The following is a 20,653-nucleotide window of genomic DNA, read 5'->3' as shown; positions in this document are numbered from 1 at the left end:
ACTTGTTACCAAGTGCATGGCAGCAGAGTTGTAGGTTAGAATCATATAGAATCGTAGAATGGTTTTGGTTGGAAGGGACCTTAAAGGTCATCTAGTTCCAACCCCCTGCCACTGGCAGGGACACCTTCCACCAGACCAGGTTGCTCCAAGCCCCATCCAACCTGGCCTTGAACACTGCCAGGGAGGGGGCAGCCACAGCTGCTCTGGGCAACCTGGGCCAGGGTCTCACCACCCTCACAGCAAAGAATTTCTTCCTGATATCTCATCTAAATCTCTCTCAGTTTATAACTGTTCCCGCTTGTCCTGTCACTCCATGCCCTTGTAAAAAGCCCCTCTCCAGCTTTCCTGTAGCCCCTTCAGGCACTGGAAGGTGCTAGAAGGTCTCCCCAGAGCCTTCTCTTCTCCAGGCTGAACAGCCCCAGCTCTCTCAGCCTGTCTCCACAGCAGAGGGGCTCCAGCCCTCAGATCATCTCCGTGGCCTCCTCTGGACTCGCTCCAACAGCTCCGTGTCCCTCTTCTGTTGGGGGCCCCAGAGCTGGACGCAGCACTGCAGGGGGGGTCTCAGGAGAGCGGAGCAGAGGGGCAGAATCCCCTCCCTCGCCCTGCTGGCCACGCTGCTGGGGATGCAGCCCAGGACACGGGTGGCTTTCTGGGCTGCCAGCGCACGTTGCCGGCTCATGGTGAGCTTCTCGTCAACCATCACCCCCAAGTCCTTCTTCTCAGGGCTGCTCTCAATCCATTCTCCACCCAGCCTGTGTTTGTGCTTGGGATTGCCCCGACCCACACGCAGGACCTTGCACTTGGCCTTGTTGAATTTCATGTGGTTCGCGCAGGCCCAGCTCTCCAGCCTGTCCAGGTCCCTCTGGATGCCATCCCTTCCCTCCAGCGTGTCACCGCACCGCACAGCTTGGTGTCATCCCAAACTTGCTGAGGGCGCACCCAGTCCCAAGGCTCAAGGGAACTGTAGATGTAAGCAGTAGTGTCGTTCCCAGCACTGTTCTTGAGGCCAATTACCTGTGGATAGGCCAAGATGCTGTTGAATAGTCATTTGAAACCTTTTTTGTGACTGAACTACTTCACCTCCTTCCTGCTTTCACTGTTCCTCTGGAGATTTTGACCTTTGGGATTGAGAGAATTGAGGGTCTGGGACATGTGTTACCTCATGTGTTGAGCGCAGGATGGCTGAGGTGTGTCCATACGCTCCATGAACGCTTAAGCTTAAAAACACAGACTTTGCATCACTGTCAGTGCAAGAACATCCATGGTATAAATGCTTGAGGGCTGCATGGTTTTGACTGATGATGAATAATGTTTCTTTGTACAAAACCAAACCAAAAAAAAAAAACCCCAAAAACTGGAGTAGATAAACTTTATTCAGTGCATTCTCTTCTTACAGAAAACTTCCCCCTCCCTGATCTGGTGTCTGAAACTAGCACTGGTGTGGAAACTACAGCCAATAGTAGCACTTCCCTAAGGTAAGACTGCTCTGGTTTTCATTATTTTTCTTGATTCTTGCGGATAACAGTTTAGGCTGCCCTTTAGAAGAAGTCATGACTGCAATTATTGCATTCTCCAGCTTTTACAGGCAACCCTGAAAGCTCTAGGGAGTCATGGTAAAAAAAAGACAGATGAGTTTCCTCAGTGAATTTTTTGTTGAAAAAAAATGAAAAAGCTTTTTGTATCACTGCAGTTTAAATGTAAATTAAGGAACAGAAAATGTGTAGTTTTTTATCTTGAGTCTGATTAGCCTCCCTCCTGATTTACTCCCTTGTGAGGCGGCTAATGCTGCAGTACGTGTTGTGAGGCTTAAAGCCCTGTCTGCAGGACTCTCAGAGTCTGTGGTGACAGATCATAGAACCTGTACAGTTGATATAACCCTTCTAAAGTCCAGAGGATGCACACAGGAGTCCCGCTGGTTTAGCCACAAGACATTTTTTAACATTCTTTTTAACACTTAAAAGTGGTCATTTTTCGTCTTTAGATTAATTGAAACAGTGCTATAGAACTGATTTAACAGTTGTGGTTTTTCCCTTAAGATCTACCATTCCTGAGAAGGAAGTTCCTGTGATCTTCATCCATCCTTTAAACACTGGCTTGTTCAGGATAAAACTACAAGGAGCAGCTGGGAAATTCAACATGGTGATCCCACTGGTGGATGGAATGATAGTCAGTAGGAGAGCTCTTGGTAAGCTAGAGATTTTTTTAGGAAAGCGTCATTTTTTTAAAATAATATATCTGCAAAATACATGGTCTGGAATCTTTCATTGGAAGAAGTGTTGGGCATGGCAGAACAAAACAAAAATGTGCTTTTTGTTTTGGTGGAAGCGGTAACAGCAGAGGGAGCAGGCGGTCAGCACTCAGCTGACGGCGTAGCAGTGCTCCACTGCAGCTGGAGTAGGAGAGAAGTGGAGGGTTGGAACCAGTAACGGTGGAAGAAAAAGGTCAATGCCTGGTATTTAGATAAGAGAGATCAGAAATGTGACCCTGATGTTCATCACTGAGAGCCAGGGTGCTGGTGCTGCTTGGCTGCCGGAGGGTACTGCTGAATTCTTGGGCTGTGCTGGCATGATGTTTGTTCCGTCTGTCTTAGAAGCCAGATAGTGATTAAAAGCCACAGCAATTGAGGATTTCCTAGTATTTTCAATAAAAATGCTTAACCTACCAAGCAGGCACGTGTTAACAGGGGTCTGTGTGCGCTGTCTGCCTTCTCCTGTGCTCTTGGGTGGATTAATAGTGGATCTGTCTTGGTATCTGTGCTGCTGTGGCTTCGGTAACTGGAAATCTCACTCCAGCGAGAGCAATTCACAAGGCAGAGTGAAACAAATAAACGAGCATTAGGATACTTGTACATAACCATAAAACTAACGTTGTAGGGGTCTGGTGGGGGTGACTTTCAGGTTCTGCTTTTTGCATGCTTAATTCAGGGATGGGGAAATTGAAGCCTTTAAATAACACTTGTGAATTCAGCCGCTGGCAGTGGCTTCTATTGAAAAATAATCAGGTGTGCTTTCCTAGGGCTGGGCTGGTTTTTCAGCTGCATCATGAGTAAAACATAATGAAATTTGTCTCACCTCTAAGTTCACATGTGATTTGTGTGCAGTCAGGAATCAAGTCCTCTAAATAAGGAAGGCACAGTTTGTTTGTGCCTGTAAGAAAGTGCTTGTGAAACAGCAAAAGGGTTAACGGACACTTACTTCATTAGAGGCACATGAATTTCATTTCAGAATAAAATAGCATATAGTCCACTGCCAGCTTTGACCAAATGTTACTGCTTTGGTTGCCAACCTTCTCCTCCCTGGCACATACTGCAGTTCGAGTTAGAGAGGTAACAACAGTGGCAAAGCAGCGAGGGGAAGAGAAGCCTGTTTCCAGCCACAGCCCATCAAGTCTTTCCTCACCCCCTGTTCAAGGGGAAGGCTCTGCCATTCCTACTGGCAGGAGGTACTGGTGGGTACTTCTCTTGTCCTGAAGGTTCCCCTGGCATTACCCGGTGGGACCCCAGGGCCTGCCCGAGCTCTGCCTGTCCTCCTGCGGCGTGGCCAGGGGCTGTAGCACTGCAATTCCTGGATGTCACGGTTCGAGGCTGGGCCGGCTATTAAACCGCTGGCAGAGGCTCTCTATTAACCCTCCTCGCTGCCCCCAGAAGGGGAAGAGGAAGGGAAAAAGGGAGAGACTTATGGGTTGGAAAGTTAAAACAGTTTTAATGAACTATAATAATGAAAAAGAGTATAATAATAATAATGGAAATAATTAAATACATACAAATATATACAAAACCAAGATCAATGTTGGCCACGTCACCACCGGCACTGCAGGGCAGGCTCCGGGAAGGCCCAGGCTGGGCCCAGCGACGGATGGGAACTGGATTCAGGGATGCAGGGATGAGGATTGGGGGCAGCAGGAAAACAGACAGAGTCCTCTTGGGGCACTGGCCATACCAGAAGGGGCGAGACCCTCGTGATCCCCCCGCTTTATACTGGATGACATGTATGGCATGGAATACCTTCGCTGGTCAATTTTGGGTCCCCTGCCCTGTCCGCTCCTCCCTGCAGGTGCGACCCCCCTTCGGCTCTTCACTCGTAAGCAGTGAGGAATTTAGCAGTGACCTTGGTTTCTCTAAGACTAAGTACAGCAAGAGCCTTACTGCACAACATCCCTACCGGTGCCTCAGAGATAACTACAAACTTCGAGCGTTATCAGTCCTGGAAGCAGACGCTGTCTGCAAAACATGCAGTTAGTGTCAGAAAGTGCAGTTACTTAGAAGAGACTGAGCTGAAAGTAAAAATCACTGAAAGGAGAATTGGTGGTGTGGTTTAGGCCAAACCAGGACACTGCATTAGCTGCCCTGGATTCTTCCCCCCTTGTCCTGGGGGGGCTGTTGCAGGCAGTTGCTTGGCTCTGGCAAAGCAAAGCAGCCTTCCTCCTCCCCCAGCCAGTTTAGGGTACCACTGCCTTGGTTCCTTTTCTTATTTACTTTTCACAGTAAAATGTCCTTACAGGCCTGGGGACCACGGTTTTCCGTTATCAGCTACTTGTTGATGAAAAGTTCTTGACTTGGTGGTGCTGAGCATCTCCCCGGGGTTTCCAGATGGGACAGCCCCCAACGTTGTCTTTAGCTGCGAAGCCAGCGAAGAGGCGCACACTTGCATTTGTTTGAACTTGATGCAAATGTTTCTTTTTCAGGTTTCTTAGTGAGGCAGACGGTAATAAATATTTGTCGGAGAAAGAGGCTGGAAAGTGATTCGTACAACCCCCCCCATGTCCGCCGAAAACAGAAAATATCAGACATTGTCAATAAATACCGGAACAGGCAGCTGGAGCCAGAGTTTTATACCTCGCTTTTCCAGGAGGTTGGGCTCAAGAACTGCAACCCCTAGGTCGTTATCCTTCCAGGACAATTAGATCAGAGCTTGGTGGCTACAGTCATGAAAACAGTTAAATAACAACAACAAATTTCCTCAGCCCTCTGGAATTCAGGAAATCATATTCTAGCACAAGTCAGCAGATACCATGTGGGAGGAATGAGAAATGAATGCAAAACATTGCAGTTGGGATGTTGACTTAACTCACCTACCCTCAAAAGTTGACTTACTTCCAGGCTTCCTGGCTGCTAGCAACATAATCTCTTCACCCAATCATCTATTCCAGACTAATTAGGAACTGCGTCTCATTCTGTGAGAGGAAAACAATCAAAACAAAACCGTCTCTGCATATAAGGATGGAAAACAAAATACAAACAAACCTGCCTTCAGACATCTCCTACACCCGCGTGTTAAAGGAGGAGGGAGCAGGATCTCTCCTTTGAGGAGAGTCTGTTCCAGAGCATTAACTATCCCTGCAAGAACTTGAAATGTTCTGAGCCCCACTCCAGAGCTCAACGGCAGATCCTTCACTGCTTGTGACCCATTTGTGTACCAAAAGCAAGAGGAGGAAAACTGCTTGGAAACATCAGGTCATGAAATTCATAGCCCAGATGCTGTATTTTACAGTTCCCTTGTGGCTGGGAGTGAGTCCATCTCTGTGAGAGATTTCTGTCATGCTGACAACAACCACCACCTGAAATTACCTGACTTTCCAACATCAGTTGTTACTAGATAAGAGCTCTTGGTTATATAAAAAACAAGGTTATGACTTTCAGGTCTGTTGCAAAATGTCACTTTTAATTTTAGTAGCTTGATTTTTAATTTTTTTTATGCAAGTACTTAATTTATTTTGAAGTGTCTGTATCACCTACTCACCATTTCCATAAAAAGTGTAAACATCCCTTGCTTTCCTTCCATTGGATTGAAATCTGAGATTCTGGGGCTGCCTCCTGATATTTATAGCATGAGGAGTTTTCGCGGCTTCTACAACACTTTTCAGTTAAACAGACTAAAACAGCTCAAAGAAAATTCAAGAATTCTTCTTTTTTCCTATTAACTTGCCATTCCATGAAAGCCCTTTTGGAGTTATAACTTAAAATGGTTCTGAACCTACTGTGCTTTCTCACGCTCAGCAGCGGTGGTTCCCTTTCACCTAGGTCAGAAGTGTTCATTTTCAGACTCTGGATTTCACGTGTCAGGGCTCGAAGGATGTGCTGGGAAAGATGTTTACAACTCCGAGCTGAATACTGGGAGTACAAGAGCTGCAGCGTGTGTTGCAGGGATGAATCATCGCTGGCGCTCCCGGGTAGGTGCAGGCTGTGCCTGCTGGCAGCAGCGCGGCTCCTTTTCCCTCCAGCAGGCGGGTGTGGGAGAGCGTGAGCGTGAGCAGGAATTTGGGGAGCTCCTCACGTTATTCCAGAAGTGTTTTTATCAGCTTTTTAATGTGCGTTGCAGTAAGACCTGTCAGTCACTTTGATATTTCAGAGTTGGTTTTTGCAGCAGTTCTGACCTGAAGCAGTCTTAATTGTTTCATTACAACTTACCTGCCGAGGCCCTGCGGCGCTCCTGTCTTTTCATGTGGTTTTTCACAAAGAGCTAATGAAAACACAGGCCCCTAAAAATCCACGTGAAAGGACTTTCAGGATGTCGACCAGTGGGGTTTTAGGTGACGTGTGCTTGTTGCAGGGGACAAGCACACCAGCCTCTCAACTCAGGAGCTCTGGATTTTGATCCAGATGAATCCCAACTGGAAAAATGAAACCACATAAAGAAAATCAGTGTAGAAGTAAGCACGATCTGGGTTGCAAATGGCAGGAGGAGCTGCAAGGCAGAGTCTGGGTGTATGGGCAAAGCTGTGAAGAGAAGCCTGGACAGCTTCATTCCTCTGCCAAACTCTTGCCAGTATCAGTTTAATGCACGGACACTAAATTCACCCGCGTTTGTATGTACCTATTGGATCTAATTAATGGCCAAACACCCTTTAGTTCACTGATTTAAAAGGCATGACCAGTGCATGTGTAACAATAAACACACTGAGCAATCAAACGTCTGCACATCTTCAATAACGTAACAACACAACCCACGTACCATCGCTAAGTGTGTGTTCAATGCAGAGCCGTTGGTTTAGGTAGTAACGAGTAACTTCTTTCAGCGTTTGGGTGCAGTCAGTAACATAAAGATGGTGCATTTGGGGAAACCCTGGATGTTTTCCTCCAAGTCCAAGGCAGCTGAACGGGCTGCCTGAAAGTTTCCTTTTTGGAAAGGCCTGTGCTTGGGTCCGTTCCCACGCTCACCTCACACAGGGGTATGGCACCCGCTCGGGCAGTGACAGCTGTGGAAGCACTGCCAGTGTTCGGAAGTCTCGAAAGCAGGTAGCTCTTGGGCACGTTGTTGCTGCTGACCCCACCGCGGGGGAGCGGGATTTGTAAAACGAGCTGGTTGACACGTTACACACTCGTGGTGTGACCTGGCCATAAGTGTTGGGTTTTGCTGTGTGGAAAGGTGAACCTTCAGGAAAGCCGTAGGTTATATAAAAATGTCGTGATTACAGACGTGTGTTGCCATCCCATCGGGTCTGGGTGCCCTTGGCAGAGCTGTGCTGGTGGAAGGTGTCTGCAAGGAGTGTCCCTCCTTCCCCTGCACGCAGAGAGGGCTCCAACTTCATAATAAAACGTCAAACACCAATTTGGGAATGAAATCCTTGTCCTGTCAAAGTCAGTGGCCAACCGCTGCTGCCTTCAGCTAGTCCGGGTACAGCCGTGAGGTTTTTTCCCCAGAAGGGTTAGAGCAAGTGAGATTTATTTCAGTTGTGATTGCGAGAACATGTTAGTCAAGAACCCAGACTTCTCTTTTTCATCACAAACTGCCGTATTGAGTTTTTAACTTGACACCGTGCGTGGCTTGGGTTTGTGTTCCTGTTCATCGGAGGTGATGAGCATTGACCCCTGGCTTTGTGCGTAGCGTGGCATTGGTCTGGGCTCCACGGGTAACGTAGTGCTGCGAGAGCTGAGCTGCAAATGTTGCGTAATAACTAAGCTGAGACTTTCTCTTGTCACATCATAAGACTTTTCTGTTTGGGTTCATAATTCTGCTTTAAATCCTTTTAACGGTGCAGAAGGAGGGGGGACCATTGTCACGTTGTTGAACACAATGTTGAAATTACAGAAAACTTAGTACCTTAATAAAGACTCTTCTAAAGAAAAGCATCTGTCTTAAAGGTACTTTAAAAAAGGCATCACAACCCTACAGCAAACAGGAGGTGGGAAGGACGGTGCCCGTGGAACATACAGTGTCTGTGTGGGCAGCAACGCGTGCACGAGGCCGTAGGGCCGAGCAGCCCCTCGCTGCTCGCTGGCTCCACGTGCCAGGTCCTCCGTAGGGGACTGCGGGGTTCTGCGTGCCCAGAAAGACGAGAGGACTAAATTTCAATCTAACAGACAAATTTGATGTGACTTAATGATTGCGTAACTGAGTGATGTCTTTGAAAGCAAACACAGACCTTTTCCACATGGATTTTAGCAGGAGAAAAGAGAATGCCAGATACCATGTGCTTCAGATCATACACAACTTGTATGAATTTCTGTATGTTGCCAAGACATGATCTTTTTGTTCTTACTGTATTTTTCTGTAAATATTCCTGGCGCTAAGTTGTAAAGTAAAGGCAAACTGTAAATATGAAGATGTGAACTATGTTCCCTTGTCTCTAGTACTTTATCTCTTATTTGTTTAGGGAAGGCACACAAAGGCTTGTTTGTATTTATGCCAATTCTTTGTCCAGGAGAAACACATCAAATATTGAATGTAACACAATTAGTCCAATAAATTTTAAAGATTCTTATCTAGTAACTTTTCAGTTGTCAATTTTTTAATATTTTCCAATCCATTTGGTTGAAATTACCAGCCAAGAGAGATGTTTCCCAGGGAAACAGCAGACGGATGTAGTAAAACCGCGCACCTTCTGCTACGCAGCAGCTCCGGTAACAGTGCGCCAGCTTATATTTAAGGAAATCACGTTGCATCTCAGCAGCGTGGAGGAGTGAAAACATGGAAACAAAAGGGAGCCCCGATGCTCCTGCAATGCCAATGTTCTCCGGTTGCTCAATGCGCAGCTGGCTCCGCTGGTGCCCTGCGAGCGGGGCTGGGGAAGGCGCCGCCGTAAAAGCTGGGCGGGGAAAGCGCAGTGCACTCCTGCAAGCGTTAGAGACGGCTCTTCTGTGCACCTTGAGGGTAAAGAATTTGACTTCTCAGTTGTTTGGATCAGGAGGAGAGCTGGGCAGCAGCGCTGGAGAGTCCTGTGCCCTGCAGAGGCAAGGAGTGAGGAGAGCTTCAGGAAACCCGGGGCAGAGGGTTTGTCGGTGCCCCTCCGGCCTCAGCCCCAGGAGCCAAACCAGCCTGGCTCTGAGCTCCCCCGGGAAGTGACAGGCTCTCGCTGTGGGTTCCCTGGGTCAGGGCTGCGGTGTCTGGTCTGGCGGGACCCGTCCTGTGTCTTGGTGCGTTACTGAGGCACCATGTGCTGGTTACCCGGGGGTTACTCAGTGGTTACCTGCGCTGTCCGTGGCGCTTCACGGCAGCTCTTAACGTGAGGTGCTGCCTTTAGGCCTTTGGCCCTGCGTGAGCTGTCAACGCATCGACTTACCTGAGGGCTGGAACAGAATCACTGAACTGACTGTTCCAGAAACCCCAACCAGGCCACGGGCAATGCTGTTTTTCCTGCCAGCTCGGGGGTTGGCTTCAGCCCCTGTCCTCGGCCACCTGCCCCAGCTCCTCACCACGTTGCTTCCAGGGCAGGTTAGGGCAGGTCCCACACTGGTCTCTGAAGAATCACAGAAATGAGTGATAAACAGTTAAACATCTTTCTCTGCCATCCCAAAGTGCAGGGCCAGCAGCAGAGGGGGCTTTCTGGGGTTGCTTTTGGAGGCCTGATGCTTCCTCCTTCCCTACAAAGGAGGCAAAGGGCACCGGGCAGAGCGGTCCACCCCTCTCCCAGGGGCTGGGAAACCTTGGCTGGCCTTGCCACGCGTCCTGCCTGCTGCTGTGGGCTTCTCACTCCCTACAGGCTCCTCCCCAGTGCTTTCCCAGGGGCTTTTCCCCAATTTTCCTTTTGCAGCACGCAGTTTCTGTCCACACTTCAGCTGTGCATGGAGCTGCTCTTCAGCCGACGCCTGCTCTGCCTCAAAAATCCTGTCCTTTGCTGGTGTTTTTATAACGTGGGTTTTTAGCCCGAATCAGACAACCTCTGTGTCCCTGAATAAGTGACCTTGCACTGGAGCGCAGGTGGGCTGGTGGCAGGTCACCCCGCGGCCCAAACCCATCCTGCCCCGCGCTGCGCCTGGGGGGCCGCAGGCTCATCCCGCACCGGCGCTGGTCACCCCGAGCTGCTGCCACCCCTCTTCCTTCCCCAGTTTTAGTGATAAATCCGCTGACAGCCTCGGGCTGGGCATTGGGTGCGTGTCTCCACACCCTGAGCTGTGCCAGGGAGCATGGGGACACCCACGGCTCCGGAGCCCGAGTCACAGCAGCCTCTGGACGCTCCCGCCGGGCGCTGGCCCCGGCGCTGCTGGCAGGGGTGGGATCACACCCGGGTTCCTCAGCCCTGTCCTGCACGGCAGCCCCAAGGGACGGCTCGGGGTGCCCGGGGGAGCCCCCGGCAGGAACAGGCGCTGGTCGGGGGGCTGAGGGCACCCTTCGAGCCCAGTGCCCTTTGGAGAGGGGTGTTGGGCAGGGACCAGCCACTACTGAGCTGTTTTGGGAGGCTGGAAACCACTGATGGGCCTCGGGCTGGAAGTGCCTTTTCATCAGCAGAGCCCGTGGAAACGGGAGGGGTTTGTGTGCGGGGGGCTGTGGGTGCAGTGGGGACCAGAGCTCCACGTCAAGCAGGCGCAGGAGCCTCAAGGGCAACTCCAGGGGCTCCTCCGCTGCCCCTTGGGGCGTGAGAGCCTGTCAGGGAGCACCACCAGGAGCCTTTGGTGGCCATTTTTGCGTTAAAGCTCCCCCCGTGCACGGAAGGTATTTGCTGCCAAGGCAGTAACAAGTTGTTGGAGCGAGTCCAGAGGAGGCCACGAAGATACTCAGAGGGCTGGAGCCCCTCTGCTCTGGAGACAGGCTGAGAGAGCTGGGGCTGTTCAGCCTGGAGAAGAGAAGGCTCTGGGGAGACCTTCTAGCACCTTCCAGTGCCTGAAGGGGCTACAGGAAAGCTGGAGAGGGGCTTTTTACAAGGGCCTGGAGTGACAGGACAAGGGGGAACGGTTTTAAACTGAAAGAGGGGGATTGAGATGAGATATGAGGAAGAAATTCTTTGCTGTGAGGGTGGTGAGACCCTGGCCCAGGTTGCCCAGAGAAGCTGTGGCTGCCCCCTCCCTGGCAGTGTTCAAGGCCAGGTTGGAAGGGGCTTGGAGCAACCTGGTCTGGTGGAAGGTGTCCCTGCCCGTGGCAGGGGGGTTGGAACTGGATGGGCTTTAAGGTCCCTTCCAACCCAAACCAGTCTGTGATTCTGTGATTCCATAACCAGTCGTGGAACTGCTATGGTGCCCCAGGGCATCGCTTTGGGGTCACCATGCAGGCGACTGCTGTGACCACAGGAGTAACGAACCCCAGGGATGGAGGCAGGAGCGGCTGCAACATGAAGCAGCCCCGGGGCCAGTCGGTCTCACCCACCGCCACGGCCAGAAATTAGAATTAATTTCTAATTCGCTGTTAATTGAGGGAGCTGCCCCGTGGGGTGTGCAGCAGCTGGCAGCACCCCGCAGCTGTCCACCCCCCCCCCGCCTGGGCGAGCAGAGGGGCCAGGAGCTTTGCCATGGGGGTGCTGAAGAGCCGCCCCGTCCCCAGCGCCCTCTGCCATCCTCTTCGTCAGCCCAGTTCCTATAACCTCACCAAGCAGGAGCAGAAGAAATGCCGCACGCTGATGCCTGATGCACCCGTTTTTCTCGCCACAGCTCGGCTAATTCTGACCACAAATGGAGCCAAACTGCATTACAAATAATTTTCCAGGGTGAAATGTAATTTCTAAGCTTTAAGCTGAGAAAATACCATTTGGCTGCTCGTCGTGAACATGCGTCTATCAGGGGCGGGGGGGAGGAGGCTGAGGGTGGAGCTGGGCTGAGCCGTGGCTGCAGGCACCCTCAAGCACACCCGCAGCGGCAGTGGGTGTTGATGGGGTGTCCCCGAGGCACTGCAGGTGCCGTGGGTGTCCCTGGACTGGGGGTACCAATGGGGTGTCCCTGGGCCGTGCTGGTGCTGCCAGAGCAACCCTGGACTCTGTCGGTGCCACCGGAGTGTCCCTGGGCCACATCAGAGCTGCTGGGATGTCCCTGGGCTCTGCCGGTGCCACTGGGGTGTCCCCGGGTCAGGCAGGGCAGCCCAGGGCTGTGGGTTGGGTCACTGCTGTGACAACGGGCCCCATCGCAGCATCATGGAGGAGGGCAGCGTGTTGCCACGTCAACCAGGAGCACCCTGGTGGGCTCAGCCCTGGCTCCCTGCCCTGCTTTCTGCTCCACGTGCTGCTTTGGGGAACCCCCATCCCCAGCGCTGCTCCAGAGCCACCCCTCCAGCCCCTCCAGCCCGACGGAGGCTGCCCCGAGCCTGCGCTGGGACGTGTCCTTTCAGGCAGGGACAAGGGCCGAGTGCCCCCGTGTCTCCCCGCCCCCCCCAGCCCGTGATGGAAGCACATTTGATGACATTATTAAATGATTCAGTGCATTTTCTGCCTCTTAAATTACCTAATATATGTGCCCATGTGTTTCATTATTATTATCTAATAAAAGATTATCTGAGTCACTTTCATGTTTCTTCCAATTACAAATTGAAATGGTTCCCACTATGACCTTGCAGCTGCTAGATTTTCTAAAATTAGCCATAATGATGCATTTTACTAAGATAATTAATTAGCTAAACTGAGAAAATTGAGTAGAACTGCTTCACATGCTGCTAATTATCTTTTATTATGTCATCTTTACATGCAAATAAAGAAATATTGTGATTATTTTAAATACTGTTTTCATTAGCTAATATACTTGTTAGCATAGCGATGGCTCGATTCTGCCGCGGCAGCAGGAGCCCCTGGGGATGCTGCTGCGTGGTGACCGCAGGCCTCGTCCTTCCAGGTTAAGAAAACACAGTTACAGCCCAAATGAGGTTTATTTTGTCGATTTATTTGAATGGTGGCAACAGGCAGCGGGAGGGAGGGCGTTGGAGATGGCAGGAGAGCCGGGAGCACCGAGGGCTCCCGCTGAAGGTCGGGGGCTCCTGGGTGGGGGGGACGGAGTGGGCAAGAGTGCTGTGTGTCCCCCCCCCAGACTGCTCTTCCCCAGGGCCCCGTTGCTCAGGATGTGCCCCGTGATCCAAAGCTCCGGCCCGGCCACCCCAGAGCAGCTCCTGGCAGGTTGCGGGGCTCTGGGAGCAGCTGGGTGGGCACCATGCTTGGTGCTGTGTGGAAACCCTTCCTACGGGACCCCGTCCGTGGGGCTGGGGGGTGGCAGGATCGGTGTGGAGGGGACCCCAGCATCCCCCTGATCCCACCCGAGGTGTCCTGCTCCAGGAACCGGTGGGTTGGCAGGAGCCGCTGTGTGATGCTGAGCCCACCCCGTTGCCCCCCCGCCCCGCACTCCTGTGCGGCACCTGCCAGGATTTCTGTTCCCGGTTCCGTTTTGCCCCATCCCCTCTGTCACCGGCATCGGGCTGGGGTCCCTCCCCACAGCCCCACGGCTGACAGCAGGGAGATGCCTCGGCCTTTGGGAGGGGGCTTGGGGCAGAGCCACCGCCCGCCCGGGGGCTGTCAGGGCCCTCCCGTGCTGCTGTGGGGCAGCTCTGGTGGGCTTTGGTGCTCCAGGTCTCAGCTCTGGTGCGGGCACGGGCAGGACGGGCTTTAACAAAAATCCACGGGGGAAAGCTCAGCACCTCCCTGTGAGGGGGAAATCAGAGACACGGGGCAGAGTTTTCTCACCACAGTTTGAAAGTGGCTATTGGGAGTGCAGGGCTGCAGGTGCTGGGTGGGACGGGCTGGGTTTGTGCCTTGGCTTCGCTCTCCAGGAGGGACGGGGGGGACGCAGCCCTCCCCGCACAGCCCCTGCTCCAGCCCGACCTACTGACAGAGCCACAGAACCACAGAAGGGTTTGGGCTGGAGGGGACCTTTAAAGGCCCTGCCATGAGCAGGGACATCTTCAACCAGCCCAGCTTGCTCAGAGCCCCGTCCAACCCGACCTGGAACGTTTCCAGGGATGGGGCATCTCCCACCTCCCTGGGCAACCTGGGCCAGTGTTTCACCACTCTCATCGTGAAATTTTTTTCCTTATATCTAGTCTGAATCTCCCCGCTTTTAGTTTAAAAACATCACCCCTGTCTTACTGCAACAGGCCCTGCTAAAAAGTCTGTCCCCATCTTTCTTATAAGCTCCCTTTATGTGCTGGAAGGTGCTAGAAGGTCTCCCTGGAGCCTTCTCTTCTCCAGGCTGAACAGCCCCAGCTCTCTCAGCCTGTCTCCAGAGCAGAGGGGCTCCAGCCCTCTGAGCATCTCCATGGCCTCCTCTGGACTCGCTCCAACAGCTCCGTGTCCTTCTTCTGTTGGGGCGTTTGGGCCCCAGAGCTGGACGCAGCACTGCAGGGGGGGTCTCCCGAGAGCGGAGCAGAGGGGCAGAATCCCCTCCCTCGCCCTGCTGGCCACGCTGCTGGGGATGCAGCCCAGGACACGGGTGGCTTTCTGGGCCGCAGGTGCCCATTGCCCACGAGCAGCCTTTTCCCCTTGGCAGTGCTAGAGCTTTTCTGCCTTAACTCTCACACCCGCTGCGGTGGCAGCTGGTGCTGCTGTTTCTGAAACGCTGACGATAATCACAGGCTGGTTTGCCCTGGGGATGGGATCAGTTATTTGGTCCAGAGCCCCCATGCACACCCGTCCCCTGCATGTTCCTGGCGAGGCTGGGGACGCTGGAGACATGGGGACACCGGAGACATGGGGACCTCGGCGTGGCCGTTTGCAGCCCACAGCCCTGTCTTTATTCTGCAGAAACCTGTTGCAGCAAAACTGTGTCCCGGTGCCGGCACAAACTGGGGCAGCGGCTCCCTTTGCCAGGGAGAGTATGTCATGTCGTTGGGAATTCACGTCAGGCGAGAAGTGCTGTCACTCTGCAAACAAATTTCTTGGTAATTTTGTGTAATTAAGTAGTAATTCACTTCCTAAGCAGCTGCTTGGCCGTTCAGACACTAAGCAATATTTATGGTCATTGATTGCCGTGAGAAGGGAGGCCGGAGTTGAGCGTTGCCGGGCTGCCATGCCTGGTGGGGACAGTGGTGGGGACCAGCCGGGACGCGGGGGGGTGCCAGGCTGCCCCAGGACCCCTGCCTGCCCCCGCCGTGGGAGCAGGGACACCCCGGCACAGTCCCGTCGCAGGATGAGCCCCATGCCAGGGGACACACAACTGCTTTCGGGCACCCCAGACACAGCTTCGCCTTCGCTGAAGCATTTTTAGGATGTTCAGCTTCAAGATTTCTATCCATGAACCCCAAACTGGGGTTTGATGACTGTGGGGAGGCAGCATTGACCTGGGTGGAGTTTGGTGGCAGCAGGAATGGGGGTACTGGGCCGGTGTCGGAGCAGAGGACATCTCTGAGGGGCTGGTCCAGGCTGAACCTCGGGCAGGTCACCCCAGGCTGGTTTGGGTTGAAGGGACCTTAAAGATCATCCAGTTCCAACCCCCTGCCACAGGCAGGGACACCTTCCACCAGCCCAGGTTGCTCCAAGCCCCATCCAACCTGGCCTTAAACACTGCCAGGGAGGGGGCAGCCACAGCTGCTCTGGGCAACCTGGGCCAGGGTCTCACCACCCTCACAGGAAAGGATGTCTGCCTAATATCGAATCTAGATCTACCCTCTTACTTTTACTTTAGTTTAAAGCAGCAAAAAGAAAGCAAGGCAATGCACCTAATCATTACTTCATAGAATTAAGTATAGCAATTAAGAAAGATACATCACCAATTGCCCTAATACTTCACCATCATCCAGACCCGTGCGTCAGCGGGGGAGCCCCGGTCACAGCGAAGGGTCGAGACCCACTCCCGGCCATTGGGAGGGCCTACGCAGCGCGTCCACGTGGAGGTGAGGTGTCGTCATCGCTGTGAGAGGGTCCTGCTTTTATACAGCTTAACGAACAAATCTATATATCAAAATGCACAGAACCATCTGGTAGGTTGGCTTCGTCCCTCGAATGCGCCCCGGCTCCAGCCAGGATCCCAGGGCGCCCGAGGAGTTTTGTTGTGACTGTCCTATTTCTGGCTTTGGCAGTTTCCAGGGCTGACTCCCATGGCCGTATTTCATGCCGATATGATGCTGATCGAGCAGTTCAGTCAGAAGTCAACTTTGGTTCAAGACCTATCGTTTAGGCCTTTTCATACGAGAGGTGGGCCAGCAGCTGATGAGCTGATGTTGGCTCACTGGGTGCCCCACGCCAGCCCGCTCCTGCACAGCCGTGGGAGCCAGGGTCACCCAGGACCGTGGGGACAGGGAACATGGGGTCACCTTTGGCGAGAGGTGGGACAAGGTGATGGCTGGGGGTGTTGTGGAGACGCCAGGGAGCACGGCCACCTCCCTGCACGATGTCACATGGTGTCCTCCTGCGTGTGCCGCTGCCTTGGGCTGAGGTTTTGCTCCTCCTTCGGGGTCCCTCAGCCCGACAGGGTGCCAGGGGCTCCCCAAAGCACACTTGCACGCCCAGACCCCCCCCTCCCGCTCCCCTGGAGTTTGCCCTTGCTGGAAACTTGCTGGAGGTGGCTGCCCTGATCCCTTCCCACCTGCCTGACTGGTCCTGCTGGAAACCTGCACTTTTGCCCCCAAAAAAATATGTCTGAAGTTTTTCTTGTTTGCTTTTGCCTTGCCCCGTCCTCCCCCTCCCGCAACTTACCTGCTTTGGGCCCGAATGAATCCTGTCCTCCTGCCCTCCCTCCCCCGGCACGGTGCTGCCAATGACGGCACCACATCACTGTCCCCCCATGAGAAGTCCCCCCAACAGGGACAAAATGGGGTGAGGCCCTTCCTTCGTGCCAGCATCAGGCTCAGTAACGAACTCGCGCTGATTGACACCCTCCTGGCTCTGGGGCCTGTTCTCCTCAGCAGCTGGTGATTAATGAGCCCTCGGCATGGCCGTGCCCTGAGTGTGGCCATGTCCTGAGTGTGGCCGTGCCCCCGGCATGGCCGTGCCCTCAGCGTGCCCATGCCCGTGTGCTCCCAGCCCAGAGCAACAGGATGGGGCCGGAGGTCAGGGGCTTGTTTTTCCAAGCATGGCAGACCCTGCCTGGCAGGGGGAGGGAGATGCTGCTGGCAGCCTCAGCCCCTCCATGGGCACATTGGGCGGGGGCGATGGCCTGGCTGCCTCCTGCCTCAGTTTCCCCACCAGTGGCACACATCTGATGCCCCAGGGCCATGCCCCACACCCGCCGGGGCTGCAGGGTGCCGGGGAGCCGGGGGGTGCCGGGGGGTCTTGGCAGGCCGTCCCAGTCACGGTCCCGCACCGGGACAGGCATCGGTGACCACAGCTGCCAACCCGGCCCCCCCCGGGACAGGCAGCTGCTCGAAAGGCAGCATTGAGGAGGTGAGGGGTGCACAGGGGGAGACTTACAGCTCAACGCTCCGCCCACGTGGAGAACTGGAAATATTCAGTGCCATTAATTGCTGCTAAATAACTGTGCTGGTTCACCAGGGTTTGTAACAAAACGATAAGGAATCAAATGGCTTTAATTCCCTAAGAACTGCTATGACACCTCCTAAAGGAGTAAATTATTTCATTGCATCAAGGAAAATTAAAATTCATTTTGCTTTCAGAGAGGAAACTTCCCCATCACACGGCATTCAGCTCCAGCGCAGCATTGCTGCCCTAAAACAGGAGACCTTAAAAAATTCCCTTATTATTTTCTTCCCTGTTGTCTTCAGCAAAGACCCTGGCTCAGAGGGTCCCGAGGCGACTCATGGCACCTCTGGAGATCTCCAGCCCCAGCCTGAGCCTCTCTTGTCCCAGCATCTGCCCGCTGTCCCCTGTCCCCCCAGCGCACAGCGAAGGGCCCAGCTCTGGCTCCGTTCCTGCAGCCCTGGGTGCTGTTTGTCCCCTGCGGCCAGGCCCCCCACCAGCTCACACCCCGCTCCTGTCCCCTGGGACCACGGGGAAAGAAAACTCCCTGGGCAGTTGTGGGAAGAGCCTGGCACGGGGTGGTGCTCAGGGGAGTGGGCGCCTGTCCCAGAGGGCCAGCATGTCCCAACAGCTTTTTGATTCTCTGCCAGGTGCTGTGACAAAGGGAGGTGTTGGCGGGGGGGTCCCTGCGGTGGGACGGTGCTGCAGGGCCATGGCACATCCCGCTCCCGGCTCGGCATGGCAGCGGCTCCCCCACCACCAGCCCAGGGACGCCCCGTGCCCACGAGGGTGCTGGGCACACCGGGGAGCCCAGCAAACGTGTCCTCTGCTGCTGCCAGCCCGGTCCCTGGGTTGTCTCTGGCCGCATCCAGCGAACAATTACACAGCTGCAATGGGAGGACGTGGCTCCTCCTCACATTTGCATTGATGGCTGTTTAATGAGTTAATTTTCCTTCACACTATTGATTTCCCTGGGCTCTGCTGCAAGAATGCTTGGCTGTGCGTAACGAAGACTCGGCCGCTCTGAGAAGGGCCCTGCCTCAAATCTGCAGGATGCACTGGCACGGTGTGGGCGGGGAGCATCCCATCACGGGCAGGGAGCATCCCATGGCAGGCAGGGAGCATCCCATCATGGGCAGGGAGCATCCCATGGAGGGCAGGGAGCATCCCATGGAGGGCAGGGAGCATCCATCACGGGCAGGGAGCATCCCATGGAGGGCAGGGAGCATCCCATCGTGGGCAGCTCTTTCCAAGCAGTTTTTCCAAGCCGGTGCCAACGACGAAGGACGAAGCTCCGGGAGAGGGCTCATGCCCCAGGGAAACACGTCCAGAGCTTGGACTTTAAATGCCCAAGTGTTACCTTGCAGCTGGAATAACCCAAACCTGCTTTTCCCGGCTCTGATGCTGTGCTGAGAGTCTGCTGCAGACCCAGATGGACGCTCCCGTCACACACACACACATACGCACATGCACACGCTGACACACACACGTATGCACGTACACACACGTATGCACGTGCACACACAGGCAGAGCCCTTTCTTGCACCATCACTCACTCTGCAGCCAGCACGAAGGGGCCCAGGGGGTCCCGTCCCTCCCGCTGGCCCCCTGCCGTGACACCTGTCCCCAGGCAGCATCACCCCTTCCCGACAGCTTTGGGGGCTGCTTCACAGAGCCAAGAGGTGTCCAGAGCCCAGCCTGGGTGCTCGCTGCTTGCCCTCCTCCCTCTTCCCTCCCCAGCCACCCTCCCTCCACCTCCTGGCACCAGCGATGGAAGCAGAAGGGGCTCCAGCCCCACCAGCCCCAGCGCTGCTCGTTTGCCCCGGGGCCAGCCCAGCACCGGCTCCGGCACACCGATGGGTTTGCAGCCCCACTCTGGAAGGAGCCGCAGGTGACCCGGGAGGTGGCATTTCCAGCACAGCCCCTGGGCACAGAGGAGGACGGGGGTCAGCCCATGGCACGCCGGCCCCATCGGGGTGCTAGGGAGGGATAAACAAAAGGAGCTGGAAGTCTCAATGCGTCATCAAGATGATGATTTAATTGGCATAACAAAGGCTTGGTGGGCTCAGCCACACGACCAGAATATTAATACGGAAGGGTGCAGCTTGTTGTGGAAAGACAGGCACGGGATTAAGGAGGAACGTGTTGCTTTGTGCATTAAGGCTGGAAACATTTGGTTTGGAGTCCAGGGAAAGGCCTGCTGCCGCCCCGCTGCCGCGGCTGCGCTGCACACCGAGGGGATGTTGGGTGAGCAATTGTCGGCTCACCCAAAGCCCAGGACATGGCGGTGATGGAGAATGTCCCTACCCGCGTGGCTGGGGTGGCATCAGGACAGCAGGGACAGGCTGTCCAGCAAACACTCCCAAGGCAGTCAGAGTGACTGGTTTGGGGAAGAGGAGAGGAGAAAGGCTCTGGGTTTGCCTCTAACCTCGAGGGTGTGGATGCAGAGGGCGGGGGGAAATAAGTGGGATGAATGCAGCTGAGATGTGAAGGAGCTCCTTGTCTTGCAGAAGGAAAGAGCCAAAACTTGGGACCAAGAAAAGGGACCTCCGGGGACGCCTGGCCAACACGCTGCTCCAAGCAGGACCAGTTGGCCCAGGGTGCTCGGGGCTTTGTTCAGGTACGGTTCAAATATCTTCACAGAGAGCCCAAACCTCTGTGAGCCCTGGGCCAGGGGCTGACCACCCTCATGGGGACAGTCTTATCCTTATATAAAGTTCCTTGAGCCGCCAGGTCTTGTCCTGCCCCTCTGCACCCCAAGCGTCCCATGCTCCAGCCCTCTCCTACCCCCTGTTACTGGCCATTTCTACTGTCCGCACCTCACCAGCCTGGCTGCGGGGAGGCTGGGGGAGACCATGGGCAGATGGAGAGCACCCCGTGCTCTCTCCAGGCTACGAGCCTTGGAGCAGGTGCTGCGGAGTGGCCGGGAAGGCGGCGGGTTTGAATGTAAATGTATCAGCTTGGAACACAAAACTGAGAAAGCCAAAGGGAAAAGGAAAAGGATTGAGCAAGTGAGGCAATGCGAGTGCGTGGGGAGGAAGGGGACGGGCAAAGCTGGGGCTGATGGAAGGGAAAGTCCTTGCCGGGGTACTGCGGTGCTGGGGACATTCCCTGCCTCAGTGCATCAGCCTGGATCAGCCGGGGCGGGCAACTGGCACTGGTGAGAGGGCAACAGGGACCAGGG

The 20,653-nt window shown here is 54.3% G+C and overlaps 1 protein-coding gene across 5 annotated transcripts in view; it reads left to right on the top strand.

The window, feature by feature from the left end:
- The window catches only part of RALGAPB (Ral GTPase activating protein non-catalytic subunit beta), a 66,870-nt gene extending 58,196 nt beyond the window's left edge, over positions 1 to 8,674 (top strand). For all 5 annotated transcript variants that reach the window (XM_068419696.1, XM_068419697.1, XM_068419695.1 and 2 more), the window contains 3 exons: positions 1,397 to 1,475; positions 2,037 to 2,185; positions 4,684 to 8,674. In XM_068419696.1, the coding sequence (XP_068275797.1) occupies positions 1,397 to 1,475; positions 2,037 to 2,185; positions 4,684 to 4,877 (422 nt within the window). In that variant the 3' untranslated portion in view covers positions 4,878 to 8,674. The remainder of the gene's footprint in view (positions 1 to 1,396; positions 1,476 to 2,036; positions 2,186 to 4,683) is intronic.
- Positions 8,675 to 20,653: the final 11,979 nt, after the last annotated feature.

This window comes from Nyctibius grandis, chromosome 28 (genome assembly GCF_013368605.1).
Source record: "Nyctibius grandis isolate bNycGra1 chromosome 28, bNycGra1.pri, whole genome shotgun sequence".
Classification (NCBI taxonomy): domain Eukaryota; kingdom Metazoa; phylum Chordata; class Aves; order Nyctibiiformes; family Nyctibiidae; genus Nyctibius; species Nyctibius grandis.
This window is presented reverse-complemented; position numbering and strand designations above follow the sequence as displayed.